Source organism: Cyclopterus lumpus, chromosome 15, assembly GCF_009769545.1.
Source record: "Cyclopterus lumpus isolate fCycLum1 chromosome 15, fCycLum1.pri, whole genome shotgun sequence".
In the NCBI taxonomy this organism is placed as follows: domain Eukaryota; kingdom Metazoa; phylum Chordata; class Actinopteri; order Perciformes; family Cyclopteridae; genus Cyclopterus; species Cyclopterus lumpus.
Window position 1 is genome coordinate 13,521,851 of NC_046980.1, and position 22,040 is coordinate 13,543,890.

Sequence of the window (22,040 nt, forward strand, 5' to 3'; positions counted from 1 at the left end):
TCACCGAGCGCTGCTGCCTGGCGACGACATGCTGCTGCTAGGACTGGAGCTGCCTGAGCCCTGGTCTTCAAACACACTGATCTCCAGCTGAGGATACGGAGAATGTCAAGGATCATCATGAAAGAGAGAGTAATAAAATACAGGGTTAATAAATTGCTGGCAGATACAGTTCCACAATCCCTGACAGTCTGGATCCTGTCATATCCAAACCCTCTGCTCACATGTAAGCCTAAAGCTAGAGCGGACTACAATACTTTCAAACCAACAAGTTTCTGTACTGCTCACACTTCATTTTTCATCCCAGAGTGCTGTCATGTTAATCTGAGGGTTTGCAGCTTAAACAACTGAGATGTACTCAGGAGACTTTCCTACTTGGAGAGCTCAGTGACTGGCGTGAATGAGCAAAATAAAACAAAAACACACAAGAAGTCACTGTGTCTGCTGCTGCTCCTTCCCTGCCTCTGAGTCACAGATTTACACTCATCCCGTGTTTCAGTCTTGTCTCCAAGGTGCTCCGAACACAATTTATCTTCACTTGCAAAGGGTTGTCAAAGTTGGAACAGATATCTCAATAGCATTCAAACAAGATGTGCGGATTTCCGATCTCGATGTGCCTAAAAAATGTGATGAAGAAGTGAGACACATGCTTTGCGGTTCTTTGGGAGAATGTGTTCTCTAACTAGCTTTCACAAACAGGGTTGTATCGACTAATATGTGCCCTGTAGTAGGTTGTCCCTGTGACTTGGAGCTGGTTCTTTGCGCCAGATCATTTGTGATGGTCTACTGGACACATTCCCTCTCTCTCTGCCTTTTAACTACATGAGGAACTGTGCTGGCATCACTCCGACTGACAAGAAGAGACATATATCTGGCCTCTTCTGGTTAGAAAAATTACAAAAGATTGTAAAAGAGCACCTTATTTTGGAATGAAAAAAAAACAGAACAAGATGGCCTGAGCAAACAAAGCACAACATGCATACACACCTTCATCTGCTATTATATTACATAACCCTGTTTCCTTTTCACCTTTTCTTATCAAAGGACACTTTTTGAGCCTTGTCCTGCTTCAGAATTCCTCCTGGTAATGACAGTTGGCCATTGAACAGCTCCTCTGTAGCAGCTGGAGTTTAAGTGCCTGATTCAAGGGTACCTTGATGGGTAATTTATGAGGAAGGGGTTATATTAATGTATCTACCCAGATGTTTCTAGCAGTTCCAGTGGTTCTAATTGGTGACCTTCCACTCATGAAACCTGGTTTCTGCAGCCTCTAAACTATGGTTACCTCCTCTCAGTCTTGTATAGCCTTACTGCCCTTTATGCTTTATCTATTTCTTACACACTTAAAGCAGCAGATGAGTAAAGGATACAACCCTCATTCCTCTGTCTGTGGGGTCTGTTAGCAGCAGACCTCTAGGAGCATAGATCTTCTCATTCTGCTCCTTGATGTAGCCGGATATCTTCTTCAGCACCTGAGGTAAAACATTGGGTCCGGGAGGGGTTAGCAAAGGTCAGAGGTACATTTGGAGATAATCTGGATTCGATACCATTGGAGGCATCATGAAAACCTATGACTACAAGCAGAACTTGTGACCTAGCAGAAAATAATCTGAAAAGACATTCCAACTGGGGATCCATTACCTTCAAATTACTTTACAAAGTTAACTCGATGTTACATGTAATAACCATGTACCTAAAAGAGGCTAAACAAGGGCAAAGCCGCAGCAAGTGTTGTCTTGGGTGGAAAAAATTAAAAATGGAAGAAATGAGTTTGAAATTCTTCTGCGCATAGTAATCATACGCCATTCGATACTGACTCTCTGTCGAGTTATTGCCCATCTTTATTTTTCCTGAACATTATAATCTAAACTCAAAGTAATTCCATTATGCTCTAAGTATGGCAGTTATTTTTAAACATAGCTCCAATCCACTCATGTCAAGCAAGGCTGTATGAATTGAATTACTAAAATTTAAGGAGCATGAGCTTTTCTCTTTCTGAAGTTTTCCATTTTGGAAGCTTTAGTTCCTAATTCCAAAGATGGCTCTCTCAGGCTAAATCTCATACCTTGGTTAACTGTCGGGCCAATTTGGAAACAATCTAAAATTCCATGTGGACAGTTTATTTGGACTACATTGGCACTGGACTTCTCTGTTTTGCAAGTGAATGTTGCATAAAATGTGTTAAAAACCACAAAGCAGCACCGGAGTGAATCTAAGCACTGAGTTCAGGCAATGCCTTGGCACACAAATTCAAACAAGCATGCCTGTGTACATTCGCCCACGCATTACCAATGCACTGAGTGTGCAAGCACTGAGATGCCGTCACATGATAGCAACCAAATGACTGCTGTCTGATGCCCGATGATGCTAAACGGACAGATATTAGCTAAAGCGTCATCATTTGAACAGCTTATTCAGCCTCAGCTTCTGTGTGCCATGCCTCTGCCTAACCACATCAATCATCTAAACCACGCTTCACAGGGCCTCATGTACACGGAGAGAGCTGTCACCTCTAGAAAGAAGGTGCAATCTTTAGTCTCTACTAAAACAACACACATTTGTATCACTTAAAGAATAAAAAAGATATTCTACCGTATTCATGACTGGTTTATGACAACTTTTATCTAATTTTTGTTGCTTTAACACATTTGTTTAAATTCAGCATGTTAATTGTTGAGATATGGGAGCATGGCGAGTCCAGTTAAGTTAGAAACAAAGCAAACATTTAGCCATAGCGGTGTCACGCGGAGAACGCTTGAGGAGGACTTGGACGCAGAGTAGAGGTTCAGCTGACAATCCTTTATTTTCAACAAAAAATCACAGGGAAATCCCTGGAAACAAAAAACTCCTCCGAAGAGGGATGAACAGGGAAATGCTAAAAAACGGGAAGCCAACAAAAAAAAACTCTCTTAGCAAGGAAAGGAGAAAATAATCAATCACTAAAAAAGCTGTGGAGCAATAAATGGCGCAAGGCCAACCAAGGACTCTATAACTAGGTTTGGTTCAGACAAAACTAAGACTTGGACTTGAATATAGCATGAGGCGGGTGTGCATGACGAAAGGACCTGACACACTGGCCCAGGACAAGGGGAGACTCGGACTATAAGTAGGGAAGTGGGGAAACAGGTGGACACAATCAGGAATCAGGGAAGACAATCAGACTGGTGACACATGAGGAAGGACAAGGAACCTGAAACGAGAGGAGAGTTCATTTCCAAAATAAAACAGGAAGTCAAAAAACAAACATGGAGACAGGACAAAAACTCAACTTGACATACAGGTGTGACAAGCGGCACCGGAAAGTCTGGCTAACTTAGTATTTTTTATCAATTTTATAAACCTGAATGATTGTCTGAGCACTTGTACCAGATTTTGTTTCAGCAATTAATTGTTAAAACTGCAAGGATCCAAGTTACAAGCTACAATTACCCTTTTTAAGGTTGCTGTGGTGAGATGTAACACTTTTGTGTCTGATGTATCAAATATGGCAGATTCACTTCCCCTTTCGTAAGTTAACTAAAGGTCAGCGCAGCACACAGCCCTGAGAGATTAAAACAATAGAGACCGAGCAACACACTGAGCAGCGCTCCTCTGGGATGTCAAAGGCCTGTTACAGCTGCAGGCACAGCTGCTAATATAGTGACCCCTGCTAGTGGAGACTAAACCACAGACCACGAATACTTATTTCTGTCTCCAATTGGACGAAGAAGCAGGAGAGCCTTTTCCAATGATCTGGATACTGTTACAATCGGGGAGCAAACAAGACATGGAATTCCTCAGTGAAAAGCCATAAGAAGCCAATAAAAGGTTTCGGTTTGCACCATTGAGCTGCTTTATATCAGTCAGATGTCTGTCAAATGTACCTAAGCAGAAAGCAATCAATATTCATCTTGGAACAATGACTGTATCTCAACAAACACAACACAAACTGTGTCTTTTGTTATAAACTCCATCAAAGAGAAGAACAAGAGACACGCAGAGGCTTGACTAATGGGGTTATTGTGGTCCAGGGAAAAGGCCAACCCTTTCACTGCGAGCGAGCTCTTAGGGCAGCTCAATCCTCTTCAGCGCAACAATATGACAGTCATACTGGCATGTCTGTGACAGCCCTTCAGGGAAAGGTTGTGTGAGTGTGTGTATATCGCCTTAGAAGCAAAGGTGTCACAGTCTATTTTACACACATGCCAACGCGTGTTTATTCTTCTGCTACAATGAAAGTTGTTTACATCACCAAGTGCAAGATAAAGGGAGTGATGTGTGTATACATGTGTCTGAGTGATTCCCATATGTGCAGGCACATTCTTGTGAATAATAGAAGAACACAAAATAGTAGACGGAGTGCACATAGTCTGCGTGAGGGAAGCTTTATGAATGCTTGTGCGCTCATGTATCTGTTCTGACTTGCTTGGTGCAATTAGTGTCCTTTGATAGGGGGAGATGTAAGCATTGGGAGCTCCAATGAATCTGCACACTGATCCAGGCTTACTGGTGTGTGGCCTCTTTATCAGCACACACACACACATACGTACAAACACAAACAGCATCAACTTGGGTGGGTACATTTGATCATCGTCAGTCATCATTCAGCCCAGATAGTCAAGTTAAACAAGTAAATAAACATCTCTCTGGTGGGGTTGATAGCATATGAGCGACTCAATGGAGCGGCACCCAGCTGACAGGGAGATGAAAGGAGCCTCAGACCAGGCCGTTTATGCCTGGCTTCAACACAGCAGCAGGTCCTTTTGTGTTTCTCGGTCGAGCTCCCTGGCAGTGCCCCTGTACTTCTTTGATAAAAGAAATGCTTACAAAATGCAACACGACTAGGGAGATGAATGCTGTGGGTGACAGAGATCAGAACATAGAGGTATGCTGGGGCTTCACGCCACACTAGCTTCATCTAAAAAATATGGCAGGTACCCACACAGTCACAAGAGGAGGAATCAAACTCACTGTACGTGATTGCGATGTGCGTGTTCTTGTTCTATCTCAGGTAAGTGACAAGCTGCCACACAGAGTTTGAATCACCTGCCCTTTTTCTCAAGATTTTCTCTTGATTTTTTCTCAAGGGAAATGCATGTTACAGTTTGCATGCTATGCCTTGCCCACCGGCACGCAGGTGTGGGCTTAAGATCTGGTTGTAAAAGCTAGTGGACGGACAACATTGTGCAAGAGAGAATCAGATCGTAACGTCTGTATTTTGGCTTTGCCGCTGTCAGTGGGTGTAAATAACTATGTGTTCTGACCTCCGAGAGTCATTGTGCATTACAACACACAATTAGATGTTTGTGTGTGCTCGAGAGAGCTGGCTTCCATAACAATGCACAGTAAATAAGTCTTGAAAATGAGCAGTGGAGTATATAATAACCAGCTGTACAGTTCATGAATAGTAGTTGAGCTTGAATATTCCCACAACGACGCACGCTAACAGGATCCAGATCCATTCACTTCTCTTGATCTCTTGAATATTTCTGTATTCAAATTATTCAATGTTAAAATATTTTCCATGACAGCACAGGGGCTTTTCTGTGTGGAGTTTGCATGTTCTCTCAGGGCCTGCGTGGGTTTCTTCTAGGTGTTTCTTACATGGACATTTGCAAGTTACAGAAAGATTGGCAAATTGTGTCTGTATGTGAATGTTTGTCTATATTTATTAGTTTTGAGAATGTCCAGGTTCTTCTCTGTCTCTCGCCCAATACTAGCTCTATAGACTCTTTAGACCCCTGCAACACTCAACAGGATATGTGGGTCAGAAAAAGGATTAATGGATATTTATCTTACAAGTATACTGCAAAAAACATTGGGTTTTCTTTTCCCCTGAAGTCTTCATCAAACTTGCTCTGCAATCCATAATGTGTCAACGTTGTCTTAACAGACTGTGGCCTTTTGAATGATGACTACGTTTTCTATAAAATTAACTTTCTAAAAGAAGAAAACACTGAGTAACCACAGAAAAAAAATATTCACCATTTAGTTGTTTACCTTCTCATAGCGTGTCTCCATGCAGAGGAAGACGATATAAGCGGTTGCACAAGCCAGACATCCTTCCAGGTACGACTGACCTCCAATCTTTTCGGCCTCCACATAGTAAGAGTTGAGCGTCTTCACTGTCTCCTCGAGCAAGGTTCGCTCAATCTACTTACAAACACAAACAAAGATCCAGGTACAGATACGGAGGCATAAACATACCATAAGAACCGCGAGAGTGAAACGTGTTCTGGCATAACTGTGGGAGCAAGCTGCTATAAAACAGCCCGCCAAACATATCAGCTGCATTCTGCTCTACTCCTACTTTGTCAAACCATTTATTAACACACCTCACTTGAAGACTAAGAAGAAACTTGAGGCTAAAATGGAAAATTACTCCTACGTGTGACAGCAATGGGTAATGGTTTGAGCATCTGACAGAGAATATTTTGTGTATTTAAAATGTGTATTAATGGTTCCCTGTGTTTCTCTCTGTGTTTATGTTTCTTTCTGGCTCTGTGTGTAGGTAGACTGGCTGCTTCAGATGCTAATTGCTAGACACATCTGCAATGATACCCCTACATAACATAATTTGCAGATGCTAATACAGCAAAGTAAAAAGAGCAAATAAACAGCACATTCTCTCGCAGTTCCCAAAGTAGGAGAGTGGAAATAAAAGCATTAGGGCTTCTTTAGCTTCAGCTTCTGAGACACACACAGCATATGTTTAATGAAGTCGTAATGCTTACTTGTTCTTTTGAGATAGAACTGCATGTCATGACACAAACGTTTGTATCCATTTGTGGATGAAGAGGAAAGATTGAGGGCATTTACCTACATGTAACTTAATGCACTCAATATCCATCATTCACATGTGTTCCTTCGTCCACGCTGCACCGTGCTAGTAATCATATTATCTATACTGAGTCATCACTCTTCCTGTGTGTTTCTATTGTGTATTGTGTCAGGAGAGTTTTTTGTCAACACATTACATTTGCCTGGATGTGTATATGTGAGTGTGCGTTTTTTGTTTGTGTTCACCCTGTTGTCAAGTTCTGAGGGGAACTTGGTCTGGAATCGGCACACGGTTCCTTCGCTGTAGTCTCTCTGTACGAACACCTTTGTGACCAGCGATGCACTGTGCCTCAGCTCCTGAAGATTATGAAACTGAGCCGTTTTAGAGGAAAAGCACATGTTAAATATGTTGTCCAATATACATTCATATTCATGAATTCACAGAGTAGCAGCTCATTGATTTAGTATTTTGTAGATCCAGTGCGATACCCTACAGTGCTTGAGAGAGTCATTCACGCTTTTATCTCCTCGAGACTCGACTACTGCAACGCACTTCATTCGAAGACTACAACTGATACAGAAAGCTGCTGTCAGGCTTTTAACTCGTAAGAAGAGAAATGACCAAAGCACACCAATCCTTGCCTGTGAGTTTTATAATTGATTTAAAGATTTTACTGCTCGTTTTCAAAGCCTTGAACCACCTGCCTCTTTCCTAAATCTGTGATCTGCAGATTCCTGCTTCGGGCAGGGCCTTAACTAACAGTTACAAATTCAAGAATGGTTACTAAAGGTGACCGGGCCCTTGCTCTCCGGCCCCCTAAACTGTGGAACTCCCTTTCTGGTAATCTAAGGCAGGTACATTCAGTATCCTTTTTTAAATCTCTTCTGAAGACTCACCTTTATCGGGTGGCTTATCTTTACATCTGTCAGATTTTTATTTATTTATTTGTATCTTATTTTAGCTGTTTGATTGTGTTTCTTATTATTTCTATTTCATTGTGAAGCACTTTGTAACTTTGTTTTGGAATGGTGATGAATAAATGTATTTATTATTACTGCGGCTCCACACCAGATACAACAGAGAGATAAAAGTTTCCTTAATGAAAATGATCAAATATTACCTGCTGGATCGGCGTTGTATTTTTAACTGACAACAGCGGTGATACATGATAAGAAAAGGATACTGTAACAGCATCAACAGCAGAGCATGTGTAGTTAGCACTCTCACTGCATATCCCTCCAGCATCAATAAGCCCAGTAATAATGAACACGCGGAAAGACACCCCTTTAAAGCACTGTGGTGTTTTTGTGAGTGATGTGGTTTACACCCGACACTTATTCCCCTGAGAAGAATACAGCAGCCCACAAGTGGGCCAGTTTAACTTGCCCCCTGCTGATCTAAATTACTCGCCTCAAGAGAATGGCAATTAGAGATACAGTAGGAGTGTAAAGGGACGGAGAGAGGGGGAGGGGGGGGGGGGGGGAGACAGAGTGAGAAACAGAAAGAGAGGAACGTTATAATTTCAGGGCCTCTAAATATTAAATAGAAAGAACATATTTCCTGTGTTCAACCTTATTTTATTCCCCACATATAATGGCTATAGCTTCTACAGTGTTGTTATAATTGAAAGCAAGCAGAGTCTCTGCATGTATGAGCCCAAGAGAGTCATTTCCAAGCAAGAAGGCATAGTACAGTGCCAGCCTTTCATCTCTATACAGGGCATATCACTCACAACCAAGAATAGTCTCCAAGCTGCTATTTTTGTCAGCCAAAATCACCTCACAGCCACTCGATCGTTCTGCCTGCCAGAGCTTTTAATATCCTTCTTTTTGCATTCTCCATCTTTTTAACACTGCCACTCCCCGGCTATCGTCGGGCCATCATGATGAACAACAAGTCACTCTTTTAATAGAAGTAATTATCAGCACACGATCGAGAAACATGTATTCAAGTTAGTCAGCTGGCCGAGAGTTAGATTCATTATACCGGTTCTTTGTTCGTCACTGTGAGAATGTGTGTAGGGGACCATATATATGTGAGTATACATCATATACATGGAAGTACGCGTGTAAGCAATACCACAGGGAGCAATGTTCTTTAGTAGAGGTCCTGCATTCAAATTGTAATATATGGAAGTAACCAATGAAGGAAAGATAAGTAAGGTAAGATAAGGACAGAAATAAGAAAAATGCAATGAATGGTCGAGGAAAGGTAGGGAGGAAATAATAATTATAGGAAGGAATAAAGAATAAAGAATGCCGGTGTTTTAGTTGCTAGGAGTCCAGTTCAGAGGCATCGGAGTGTCACATGATCTGCATTCAGGCCAGTGTGTCTCTGTGGCAGAACAGACACTGAGTTATTTGTCCAAACAGGCTTTCCCTGAGGACATCCACAAGTTTTAGTGAACTTTTGGTCCAGTATTTAAACTGATTGATCGAATGGGGACGTTGTCGGACAAGGTAAAAACGCATACATCTTACAGACGCTTGTACCCTCTAACACGTTAATTACAACTTCCAGAGTGCTCAAAGAGTTATTCTGCTTGAATACTCGAGGACTTCATTAATTATTTCTTTTGTCACGTGGTGTTGATGTTACTGGCAGAGCGGTCTTGTCCGTGTCCATTTTAGCCTTTAAGATAAATGTTTTCTGTTGGCAGAGCGCTGATGTTTACTTTCCTGCGTGGGTGATCGGGGGTTCAAATCCAGTCTATTACTGTGTCTAAATATAGTGCACAAGCAGACGGCAATGTTAAAATGTCATACTGATCACACAAGACGTTATTAAGAAGCTCTGCATCATGTGGCACCGTCTGACTTCTGCTTCCACCCACACACGGTTACTTTTTCTTTGATTTGTGTTTGCACATTAATAGAAATGAATAGAGTGAAATTAGTTAAACAGGGATAACCAGTTAAGAGGCTTATAAAAACCCATTGCATTAAGCAAGCAAAATATAGAAACAAATGAACAAAACAGAAAAAACTAATTAGGCATTTCATATTTTATGAGTCCAAATAGTGACTGTCTGACCAAAAAAAGAAAAGCTAAAAAACCAAACTACCCTATATACTTCAATTATTACCCGAAGTAAAACATGACACATGATGCATCAATGACCTCTCATGACCAAAATGAAAATAAAAAAAGATGACACCAGTTTTGTCATTCCTACTCTGATATCCACCGCTTATGTATTTCCTCCAGCCTGGATCTGTGGGTCTGTGTTTCTCTCATTGACATGACATGTTTCTCGAGTGTAGTCACTCCGACTCAAGGTACACATAGCGCCAGCACGGGTGAGTGCTGCCAGTAGGCAGACGGTGCAAAGGGCACAGTATGCACACTACATACACTCAAAGTTTCAAAGCCCTTTCAGCATTTTTCTTACTTTCAATCCTCTATTTTCATCTCTTCATAACTAGTTTTCTGCCATTGGGAGTAGTATTTTTCATGTTCGCTGCCAAGCTGGGCTGGCCAGTTTAAACAGCGTTAACAAAACACTCAAATTTCCATGACATCTACGTGGAAGATCAGTGTCTGTGAGGCCAAAGCTAGAACAGGAAATCGTTTTTGGATAAAGGTGGAACATTGTTCCAGTGGAGAGCTGAGCCTGTTCCAGTCCCTGAGATGATTACTGTGCTTCGACACATTATTCATCAACAGTGTAACAGTGTAACACTGGAGCCAGGGCTAGCCTACAGACAGAGAGCAGGATCTGGTAGTAGTGGACATAATGGATCCAGAGACAGTCCATGCAGCACAAACAGTCTGCAGTATGAGCTAAGTCGCTTAGCGTATTCACTTGCTGACTTGGAAAAAAATAAATGTCATAGTTCTAATATAATATAAAACAGAGAAAGAGGCAGGTGGATAAATCAAAGACAGGAAGTCAACTGTGCTGCTCATCTCAAACTCCATCACTCATGGTTACAAACTGCAGCAGCCTCTTTACATTTAATATGCCATACATAATTGATGGGTGATGGACATAAAGCCTGTCTTGGCTGCTCATGCATATATTTTTGTGCATGTGAACTGTATGTTGTGTTAGTGTGCATGCGCGTGTACTGTATGTGTGTCTGATTGATGGAGCTTGGACAGGGATACTGACACACCATCAAAGGCGATCAAGGGCCACTGTGCCGATGACTTGCAGGCTCAGAAAGAAAAAAAACACAATCATGAATCACGCCCAGCTTCAGCTGCAGCAGCATTAAGCTTGAACTTAAACTTCACCCCTCTTATAGATTGGATACTTTCAGATATTTCCAAATACATATGAACACATGCACACACTTACACTCAGTAAGCTGGCTCCAACTTGCAAAGTAATGGCTGTCTCCTTTAGATTAAAATATGATAACGAAGGCAGCTATGTCTTCAGCATTATGGTGACATCACCAAGGACACCAAGAGGGGGAGGAATAGTGCTGGCCTGAGAGCTACCAGGCAATACTGAGGCTAAAAATACACCGGCAAACACTCTTGGTGCTGTTTGGAGTAGTTGTACTATGTGGCACTGCCTAAACAATACCATCTTCTGCTTCATGCTCTAAGTTGCAAATCATTTTGATTGCATTAATACAGGCATGAAGAGAGCATGGAGAGCTGATTCACTATGTGGCTCATTCAAGCTAATTTAAAAGTATGACAGAGGGAGAGACTATCCCTGTCCATGGTGCTGACTGCTCCATCATCACAATTATCATCATCATCATCAGCATCACTCTCCTCAGGTGCCTAGGCTTTGAGCCTATTCTGTATATCCTCTAATAATGACATTTGTTTTGTGGTTTCTTGCTAGAAAATGCATGAAAAAGCCCTTTGTATGGTACAAAAGAAAAAAGAAGAAAAAAAACTGAGTATATCTGTCTGTAATTACAGCGCTCATAAAGTGAGATGAAAGTAAGTGAAATGTAAGCTCTTTAATGAGAAACGTTTCCACGCGTGACTATAACGTGACAGCACGCTCTCTGCGATACGACTTCAAATTCACAATAAGCCAGGTCCAGTCGGCACATTTGATTGAATTAAGATTTAACATTCACCACAATAAAAAAAAATCAGAAATTGGAGGCACAACAATCAAGTCATTCCGTTTACAAGACTGCGTTTCTCAACCTGCATTTAGAAAAGAAAAGAACAAACGGAGGTGCAGACTATTTAGTTTGGCTTTGTTGATACATGTCTAAAAGAAAAAGGCAGCGGAAGAGCCTGATTGCATACCTCTGTCGCCATGTTGCAGTAAGAGGGTGCAGGATCAGTCCCGTGCGGAAAAACGACAACCGTTTGCTCGTGCTGTGTGGGACAACGCGACTGTCGGGCTTTGGCAGGAAGACTGGAGGCACGAGCGCGCGCACATGTGCGTGACTGAGCGCGCACCCTGCGAGTGTTATCGCGGGATGGAGAAGGGGGTGAGGGGGGTTGCTAATTACGTAAGATTTTTGTTATTAATGCATAAACCGAGAATAATTTTCTCTCAGATTCAGTCCTTGCGGTCAGGCTTTCAGAGAGCAAAAGAGTGCTTTTTCCATGTGTTCGCATGTATTTAGGCTCGTGCTTCTTTTTATGGGTTATATATAATGTCCTTGACTATCAATAATTCAAATAAAGTGGCTTGGTTTCCATTTCTATTTGCAAAAAGTACACGCACAAAAACAGCAACAACAACTCACATGTAATCACTCAAAGGCAAGAGATGAATGTAACATCCATTAATGTTGAGCTTTATTAGTAACATTTTGTATTAGAGTAGAATCAAAAAACTCTGTGTTGCTATTACAGCTCTAGAAGAAGTAGTGCTATCCTGACACCCATGAGATTAAGAATATATTACATCATTATTAAGTCACCAGAGAGTGAAAATGTGAGTCCCAGGGAAATATTACAGTGAATTTACTCTGAAACATTAATCACTTGTTACTGCCAGCATGCAGTGAAGTTCAAATGTATTCAATTTGAGCCTATTTGATCGATTACTGCAGAAAACACCCTTTGGTTATGGTGCAAAGTGGTTTTGGTGCAAAGTGGTCATGCTGCGGTGACTCATCCTGAAGCGCATATGTTTAATGCACCATTAGAAAGTGCCCATATTAAACATTCATCAGAGCCCACTTGGGTGTTTTATATTGCCATTTTTTTTTGCCTATTCAAGAATAGCAAATTCTTTCAGATCACAAGCAGTTCAAGGTCTTACTTGCTTTAAATCTTGACTTACAATTCACATGTTGTGCTCTTGACACTCCAAAGGACAGGAACATGTTTTTGATTCGATAAAAGGACTTGGGAGAAAGACAGCTAGTGAAATCACTTTGATGAGGCTATTTTTGGGGTAAAACTCTTATTTTCTTTTACTTGTTTGATGTCACGAGTTATGATATGTGCTCAAATTAGCCACTTTCTCTGTCACTACAATGCATATTCCCCAAGGTATGCTGAGATCACATTTCTGGCAGAGATGCTCAAATGCACACACAAATATATCCACAACGACACGAAAGGATCCAACTCTTGTGAATGGAAACAGAATCCAAAATAAGATGAAAGAGCTTTATGAGAATTATGCAGAACTAATATTATTTGCCAGGATCCTGTTGCTCCAGATTGCATGAAAAGATGCTTATCTACGCACACGCTGGCAGAGATTCCTTTTGGTGTGTGGGGGGGGGGGGGGGGGGGAGTGTATTCATACTCACATTTACGTGTTTTAGTATGCATGTGTGTTTATTTCCCACTCTGCGTTCTCCTGTGAATTTTCTCCTCAAGGCTTTCAGTCATACACACACATGCAGAGCACACACTCACCACATCACATAAATCTAAGGTTAAGGAACCGATCCAGCAGATACAACTCTATCAGTGCTCATTATTTGTGCATAATGTGAAGGATGAGCAACTAAACATATCTAGCAATCATAGCAGGATGTCATGCTCATTAAATACAAGAACACTTAACTATTGGATTGATATTAAACAGTAACCTTAAATGTGTACCACTAGTGGTGCTACAAAATAACACAATATGTTTTTCATTTCCTTATAAAAAGCCCAATATGAATGTTTTCTGATTTGACGCTTATATCAACACGATGATATCTTTGGTCAGTAACTTGTGTTGTTTCATGGGAAGTGTAGAATATGAGCATTTACTGATCTGTCACCACTTGGTTAGATCCAGGCACAAAAACATTTTGGTTTTGGTTCCGAAATCTTTGTCGTCATGGTTGTCAAAGATGACGCTTAGTACTTTTCAACACACTGGGTATACCCCCTTGGCGTCACTTATAGTTAAAAGAGTTGTTTGGTTGAGTGACTGTCGACACATTTGTCATCAGTTATATGCTGTAAAATAAGTACTTTACGTAAGGCACTTAAATAACTTTAAATAAGTTAAAGTACACATTTGGTTTGACATGGGACACAAACTACGGTTTAAAGTATGGGTGAAAGTCCTGCGTTTGTTTGAATCCACCCCGACGTCCTCCGCATGCAGACTTTATCACTCTTTCCACTGCACCTGACTTACGGAGCAGTCGCTCTGAGCGCCTAGTGTTGCCGCAGATGGGTTTTACATCGGAGTTGCTTGTGTCTCATACCTCTGTATCAGACGCAGAAAGCCATTCCAAAAGTTTGATATTTGATGCCCTGGGAATGAGACCGTGCTGTAAGCCCTTGTTGTCTGTTGGTAGGAAACCGGATGTGTGGAGTCATACGTCAAAGCCACACACTTTGTTGGCCCATCTATACACTACGGCTTCCCTACAACGTTTTACAGCAGTGTGATGTCATGCTACATCTGCTTTTGCTCACGTCAGACAGACTCATATTTCACATGGCCACGAGAGGTCCTTGTCAGGTAAATCTAAACCTATAGTAAGTCATTTTGTGTTTTTGAACACAAATTCTGCTGCTTTTTTGGGGCGGGCAGTCTCAGCAAGAAGTGTCAATTTCACAGTGGGCCAGCTGAAGACATGTTGTTAAAGAGTTGATCAGCTCTGTAGGACCTTGCCTTGTGTGAGCATGTCATCATATATACACAGGAAGACCGTTAGTATGCTATTTTAGAGGGTAATTTCAAAGCAGGTGAATCCGACAATAATTCTTCATTTTAGTGGTATCCTGTAATCAACATTCGGGTGTTATTACTGGGGACCATGCATGTCTGCACCACTTACAATCCATCCAATAGTTGTTGAGAGATTTCATTCTGAACCAAAGCATTGAATAAACAGACTGCCATGGCTCAGAGGGATATTGTAGAATATCAAAGAAGCAGCTGGAGCCTAAGGTAAAGCTGTAGCTTCTGCTGCATGTGTGGGTGTTTACAGTTGTCAGGGATATCTATATCTGGTCACAAGATTGAAACAGAAATGTACATTTGGTTATACATGTTGTCTGAAGAAGGAAGGATATTGGATCTTTGTTTTGGGTGGATTGTATTTTGGGTTTACTGGGTTGTTACATTCAAACATGTGCATTCCTATTCATATTGGGAATTGAGAATATTACATCACATGCTGGTCTTCCAGCGTTTGCCTGAATCTGCACTTCAGCAGAAAATAATAACTTTGCCGCAGCCTGAAATTATCATAATGACCCACAGCACCACTGTACAGTCTCGTGCACACACTCAGCACACAAATATTGCCTTTTTCGCATTTCATACTTAATGAAATATTTATTTCAGCCAAACATTATTGGTTTCCGCTTTACTCCCAAAACTGCCAGTTACTATTTGAAGCTTGTGCTGTTAAATGTTGAAGATGGTGATATTGACCCTGCAATGAAAAGGAAAAAAAGAACTAAAGAAAACACAAACTGCAACTGCGGTTTCTCTTCTCTCATATAAAGTTTTAGTGTTTTATGGAGCCTTGAGTCAGAGTTTCTGGGTCAATGTGCTTTTGACTTGTCAGGTTCATCAAATCCTCACTTCTGCTGTGTCCTTACATTTTGTTTTACTTATTCTTCTTTCCATCTTCAGGTATTTCTGACAAATATTATAATGTATGGTACTATTGATAAATGCTAGAATGTTTCTTAGCTTTTGATTAAAGACTCTTTGATTACAGATATCTTTTCTCTATTTGAGGACTTTGGTTTGTGTTTTTGTGTGCAGGAAACTTTGATAAAAAAATCCACTTGTGTTAATAAACAGAGTCTAATATATTCCCGTTCATTCGCAGTAAGACTTTTGTTCCAATAGTTTGTGTCCGTGCTGAACAACAGACTCCAGATATTTGAACGCTTTATAAGATACAGTTTGAATGACCTTGCTTCTACGACATGCATGTGTGCATGTGTCTGTGCGTGTGCACTAGATGCTCAGAAATGAATGTGATCCTCGACATTCCCCACACTAACACCAGTGTGTTTGTTTGTGTGTTTGGTTGTCGCCATGAAAACTCTTGTCTTTGTGTGAGACTGTGCCGTCCTGAACCTGTTCCTCTCCTTGAAAAAGTTTGGAGCAGACTGTATTTCCTGGGAGGTTTGCACACTGTCCTAATGATCCTCTGCCGGCAGGATTTGAGCACTGGAACAGCTTTGTTTATGTAGTGCAGCTGGTATGTGTCTTACATTGTCATCAGATTCCTCTTTTGCATGTACGTGCTACCTGAATGAAGGAGTGATGCATGAGATTTGTGTTCATGCATACTGTGTTTTCCATCTCCACGTTGTCTGGGCAGTGTGCCACAGCAAACACCCTTCCCCTATTGACTTAACCACAAGTTGAGAATCTCTCTCACACACAAATACACAGATACTGTCAGAGGAGCACATTGAAAGATATCTTGTTCTCTTCCAACATGACAGGAAATGAGAACTCGCGAACCAAAAAATATATTAACTTTAAAAGCAAATAAATATCTCCTCAAATGCCATCCAATATTTTGGATACCAAAGTCGAACTAAAAAGAACTCCACAAGTCCTCGGTGGGTCTGCAATTTGGATCTGTCTGCCACACATCCTGCATATTTAAGTACAGGCTATATTATTTAGGGTCTGTTTGTGGACTGTACATACAAGTGAAGCTTTTGAGTGCTAGTTTGACGAAAAACAGGCAAGAGTTGTCCGCTCTCCGAAAAACAAATGGAAACAAAAGAAAATCAGGCACTCACTTAAAAGAAAGGGACAATCCCAAGTGAACTGTATACTAATCCAGCAGTATAACATTTTTTATTAATTCCAAGCAGGCTTAAAAAGTATTACAATGCAATTGAATAGGACAGCTGGAATGACAGAGTTACGCCCCAGAGGCAAACCAGATCTTCCTCTAATACATTTCAGATCAAGGGAGAGACATCAGCAGGCCTGAGTTCCTCTGGGCTATCACAGACATGGGTTGCAAAGGATTGAAAAGGGGGGGGGGGAGGGAAAAGAGAGATACAAACAGAACTATGGAAAGACAGAGAGAATGTGAATTGTATGCAAGTGATCCCTTTTGCGCAACAATATTGTTAATGAAGAGAATAATAACCAACAACAAATTAAATTCCCCGCTTGTTTTGAGGTGGTTTGTGACTACAAATAGAACTGATATTATGCACATGTTCTAATACATGTTTTTATAAGCATAACAAATGTGTCACTGTCTTACTGAGTAATAATTTTATCACTGTATGCTGTGGTGATAACTGCGGTCCCTCAGTTTACCCACTGCCAGAGGGAAAGGGATGAGAGAAACGTGATGAACCAACAGATTTCCGCTGAGATGGTTCATATGCACACAGATGCCATATAAAGACACATTCTGTTTTGTTTAAAGAGACACACAAAGAGAATAGCTGCCCCTCCATACTGAAACTCAGTCACAATGTTAACATGCAAGTCTTAGCTCATGATTATTTAGTGCCGATGTGTATCCGGATGTTAATCTGGAGCTCCGCAAAACCATGAAGCTGTATCTGTAGGCGTGCTTACAGTAGAGTGAAACCCCCAATCCACAGGGTTTGTTCTCTCACTATGGGTAACAATTAGATGATGACCTCGCAGCAGCTGCAGAGATGATAAGACTTCACTTTTCTATTGCGACTGTGTCCAGCAACAGCTCTTTAAAATGATCTACAGGTACGTCAGCTCCTGTACACACGTGGAAAGGCTTTTATAGCAGAGAAAATATCTCAGTGTGGTCGCATAGCTTCCCCGTGAGCGAGTGGAACTCACAGCACGCGTACATACGTGTGTCTGGTTTGTTGCTATGGCTTCACTCAACTTAGTGCCTGCTACCGTGTCTTGTAAAAAAAAGTCCTAAAATTAAAAGTTATTGCTCAGGCATGAGGGGATTTTTCCTTTAAGAAGAATTTGCAGTGGAAATATATTTTTTTAATAATCAATAATTAACTTTCTTAGAAGAACATTCACTGTTGCTCCGGGGTTTTACAGTGTTTGTGTCTTGTTTTCTATTGTGTTATAATATTTTTGTTTGATTTTTAGCCATAAGAAATAAAACATATGCTTTGAGTCTGCGCTGTCTTTGCTCGTGTAGGTCTGTTTGATCATATGCTACCAATGTCCCTCAGAGCCAAGCATCAAAGTTACCGTGATCAAACAGCAGCCATGGGCTCCCAGAAAGCCATATTAATGGCTATCATGCAATGATGTGAGTTCATGCTTTGGTCAGTCGGGGGTCGCTTAAGCTTGTAAATGCTAATTGAATTTTCAGCAATTATTTATTTTTGAAAAAGGTTGAATCGTTTTGAATTTTGATTATAACGAGATATATATCCATCCATCCATCCATTTTCAATACCGCTTATCCTCATTAGGGTCGCGGGGGCACTGGAGCCTATCCCAGCTGACATAGGGCGAAGGCAGGGGACACCCTGGACAGGCCGCCAGTCCATCGAGGGCACATGTAGGGACATACAACCATTCACTCTCACATCTATGGGCAATTTAGAGATCAATTAACCTGCAGCATGTCTGTGGGAGGAAGCCGGAGAGCCTGGAGAGAACCCACGCTGCCACGGGGAGAACATGCAAACTCCACACAGAAGGACCGCTCCGACCGGGAATTGAACCCGCGGCCCTCTTGCTGTGAGGCGACAGTGCTAGCCACTACACCACCGTGCACCCCCGAGATATATATATATATATATATATATATATATATATATATATATATATATATATATATATATATATATATATATATATATATATATATATATATATATATATATATATATATATATATATATATATATATATATATATATATATATATATATATTATTACGTGCACATAGATGTGTGAAAACTAACAACAGCTTGCTACAAAATAAATGCCCGTATGAAGAATTTCAATAGAGCTGAGCGAGCATTCTCAGTATTGATTATGATGGGAGGAAGTGAGTCAATTATGCAGACACACTCACACACACACACACACACACACACACACACACACACACTTATACGTACACACACCTACACAGAGACACATACACACAGCTCCACTCACAGAGAATTGAGAACTAGACAGGAAAAAGGGCTTTACTCCAATAATGAAGACAGAGGTTCACCCTGCCAGGAGATAGATGACACTACATTTATCCTTACTGCCAGGAAGAAGAAATGGGGCAGAGAGAGGGGGATGAAAAGGAGAAGACTCTGTTATTCTTACATAATAGGTGATTTTACAAGTTTGGAGAGTCCCATGCACAGTTTACTTTGAATAGATGCTGGGGTGAGCAGAGGACACAACATGATAGTTGTGGCTTTAAAGCATTTTTGTGTGCATATAGCTTCTGTCCTGTTATGGTGCTCTGAAAATATTGGCAGCACACACAGCGAGACACCGCACACAAAAGGTTGACTTGTTAAACATACAGAATTTATGAGCCTTCAGGACTTTGCACAGTAAAGCCCGGTCAGTGATACTGCTGCAACGAGTGTGAAAGCTGTTGGATTGAGCCCCATGACAGAGTGCTCTGTAATGTAGTGGAGTGTAATGATACCACCACCAGCAGTGGTCCTACTGAGAGAAGAAAAATGAGCATGTCAGGGGAAAGAGAGGAAAAGTCAGAAGAAACAAAAAGTCCCCCCTCAAAGTGTTGATGTGCTTTTTGGCTGTAGACTTGCTTTTCACAGCCAAGTCTCTGCACAGATTAAAATGCACTTATTCCATCAAACATCCAGCGAAGCAGCCTGCCAGTTATCTGGCTGCTGTTTGTTTACAGGGCGGAAGGATCCAGCGCTTTCCGAGTGAGGATTGAGCGCATACTACAAGAATCACCAGGTGTACAGCTTGGAGAACAGACATTATATATTACTGTCACGGTAATGTTCCTTTCACTAAATGAGCCTCATAATTGCACGTAATCAGATTCCAGAGAAAAAAGGACTAATGCAGGTGTCCTACATTAAATCAGACAGTAACACAGCTCTCAACCAGACCATATGAAAATAACTGTAATCATAAATAAACATGAGGGTTCGGGCTGTATGCCAAGTTTGCCTTGTTATAGCCCATTGTGAGAGCAGAATCAGGCTGCTGGGAAGCTTCTTTCTTGCTGTGGCTGAAGTACAGAACAGGCTGGTGGAGTCTATAATAGAAGGTAAGCTGAAGCCAGACAGTTTCCTGCCTTCAGATGGCAGAGCAGATGGCAAGAGTCCCGACGGCCGAAGCCTGTCATCCAACTCTACTGTACATCGGCAGCACTCACTTCCTCGGATTTTAGTAAATATAAACCACCAGGCATGATAATACAATTCTGACAGGTTTCCCTACGTCCCTTCCACTATTCAACACTTTATCATAAGGTATCTAGGTAATCTTTCATTGTAAGAAAAAGTTGCACCTCAGATCTACGGACCTCTGAATTCAGTCGGAGGCCAAAGATCCTCCGTGTCCATTCACCCCTCTAGTGCATGTTCACCGTTAAATGTAATTAAAATGGACAAAAGTTGGAAATGGAGGACATGAGGAAGCACCGAATGCAAGTTTATCCCTTTTCCTGACAGCAACACTAATATTTAGAGCCGTGGTAGAGTGTTTGTTTAAAAAAACGTAATCAGTGATTGATTATCTGATACACAACATTTGTAATAATTGTTCTATTCATCAGCGTTTGTGAAATGAGAAACTCAAAAAAGAGCAGAACTTGAGACTATCTATCATCTGGGAAGAAATGCAGAAGAAACTGAATATTTCCAACTGGATTGTTTTAGTTTTTAATGAACCAACATATTCTGTTCTGGTGCCACAATTCATGTTTTAATGATTAAATCAAAACATACATTTGAAAGATCAAAGGAAAGCAGCACTTCAGCTCTGAGGGGAAAAGGCAGAACATGTTAGCCAAGAATACAGAACACTATTTGACAAGTCAGCACATTAATATTGTTAAACCTGTGATGGTATTTGGGCTTTTGTTCTGTTGAACACCTGTATCGAGACACAATCCCGCCCTGAGGAAGTTATTAACAAATCAGTCATAAAAAGTGATGGAAAAAAACAACAGCTCAATGGTGCATGTCCAAGTCTCTTAAATTGCATTCCCATTTCCCTCACTTGCGTATTCTCCTTGCATCTAAGTTTCCTCTAGCTGATCACAGCTGTAAATAATTTCTATAAATAAATCATATTCATAAGCAGTGTCAAAAGTCAAAATCAGCATTATTGTCAATTCCTCGACACATACTAAACATACAGAGGAGTTGAAAACACGTTTCTCTCCAACATATAAGGTGAGTACAGATAACAGGAAGAAACCAAACGATGAACCGAGGATGACCAGCAAAATAACAGCAGCTTCCGGCAGCGTGCAGGCTTTTAAAAATAAGCGCATACAGCCGCACAATAATGCAAACATGAAACATGTTTTATACTTGGATGCAGGCACACAGAGTAGAGCACTGCCCACAAACGGTAATTTTAGTAATTTGTGATGTTAAAAAACTTCTATGTATGCAAGAATAATTGACCAGAAAGCTTCCCCTAATCATATTAACATCAATTCTCAAAAGAAAAGTAAAGAACCACAATAGGAGCTTCAGCATGAAGTGCATTCAGTTTCTGCCTGGCCCCTCCTTTCTATGGAGTGCAATTTAGAGAGATATCATTCCTCTCTCTCTCTCTCTCTCTCTCTCTCTTTCTCTCTCTCTCTCTTTCTCTCTCTCTCTCTTTCTCTATCTCCCAAGTCATCTTGCTGTCTTTGCCAGTCTTCTGTTGCATTGAAGTGCTTTGTGCTCTCCACACTCAGACAGCCTTCCTGTCCAGTGCTGAGCTCTGCCCAGGGTCAGACAGGGAGGGTGTGTGTGTGAGTGTGTGTGTGTGAG

General features: G+C 41.1%; 1 protein-coding gene across 1 annotated transcript; it reads right to left on the reverse strand.

Annotated features, from left to right (window-relative positions):
- golga7bb (golgin A7 family, member Bb) lies at nt 1-12,025 on the reverse strand. Its single transcript, XM_034552347.1, has 5 exons — nt 11,987-12,025; nt 7,003-7,128; nt 5,977-6,129; nt 1,368-1,469; nt 1-87 (listed from the first exon to the last, which is right to left on the reverse strand). Exons 1-5 carry the CDS (start codon nt 11,996-11,998, stop codon nt 1-3), a joined length of 480 nt encoding a protein of 159 aa, XP_034408238.1. The 5' UTR covers nt 11,999-12,025.
- Between the last annotated feature and the right edge of the window lie 10,015 nt (nt 12,026-22,040).

What these genes read in the sequence shown, in the direction of transcription:
- golga7bb (XM_034552347.1), bottom strand. An exon ending in CCTCAGAACTTGACAACAGG is followed by an intron (nt 6,130 to 7,002) that starts GTGAACACAAAC and finishes GTTTGTAAGTAG; the next exon opens with ATTGAGCGAACCTTGCTCGA. An exon ending in TGGAGACACGCTATGAGAAG is followed by an intron (nt 1,470 to 5,976) that starts GTAAACAACTAA and finishes GTTTTACCTCAG; the next exon opens with GTGCTGAAGAAGATATCCGG.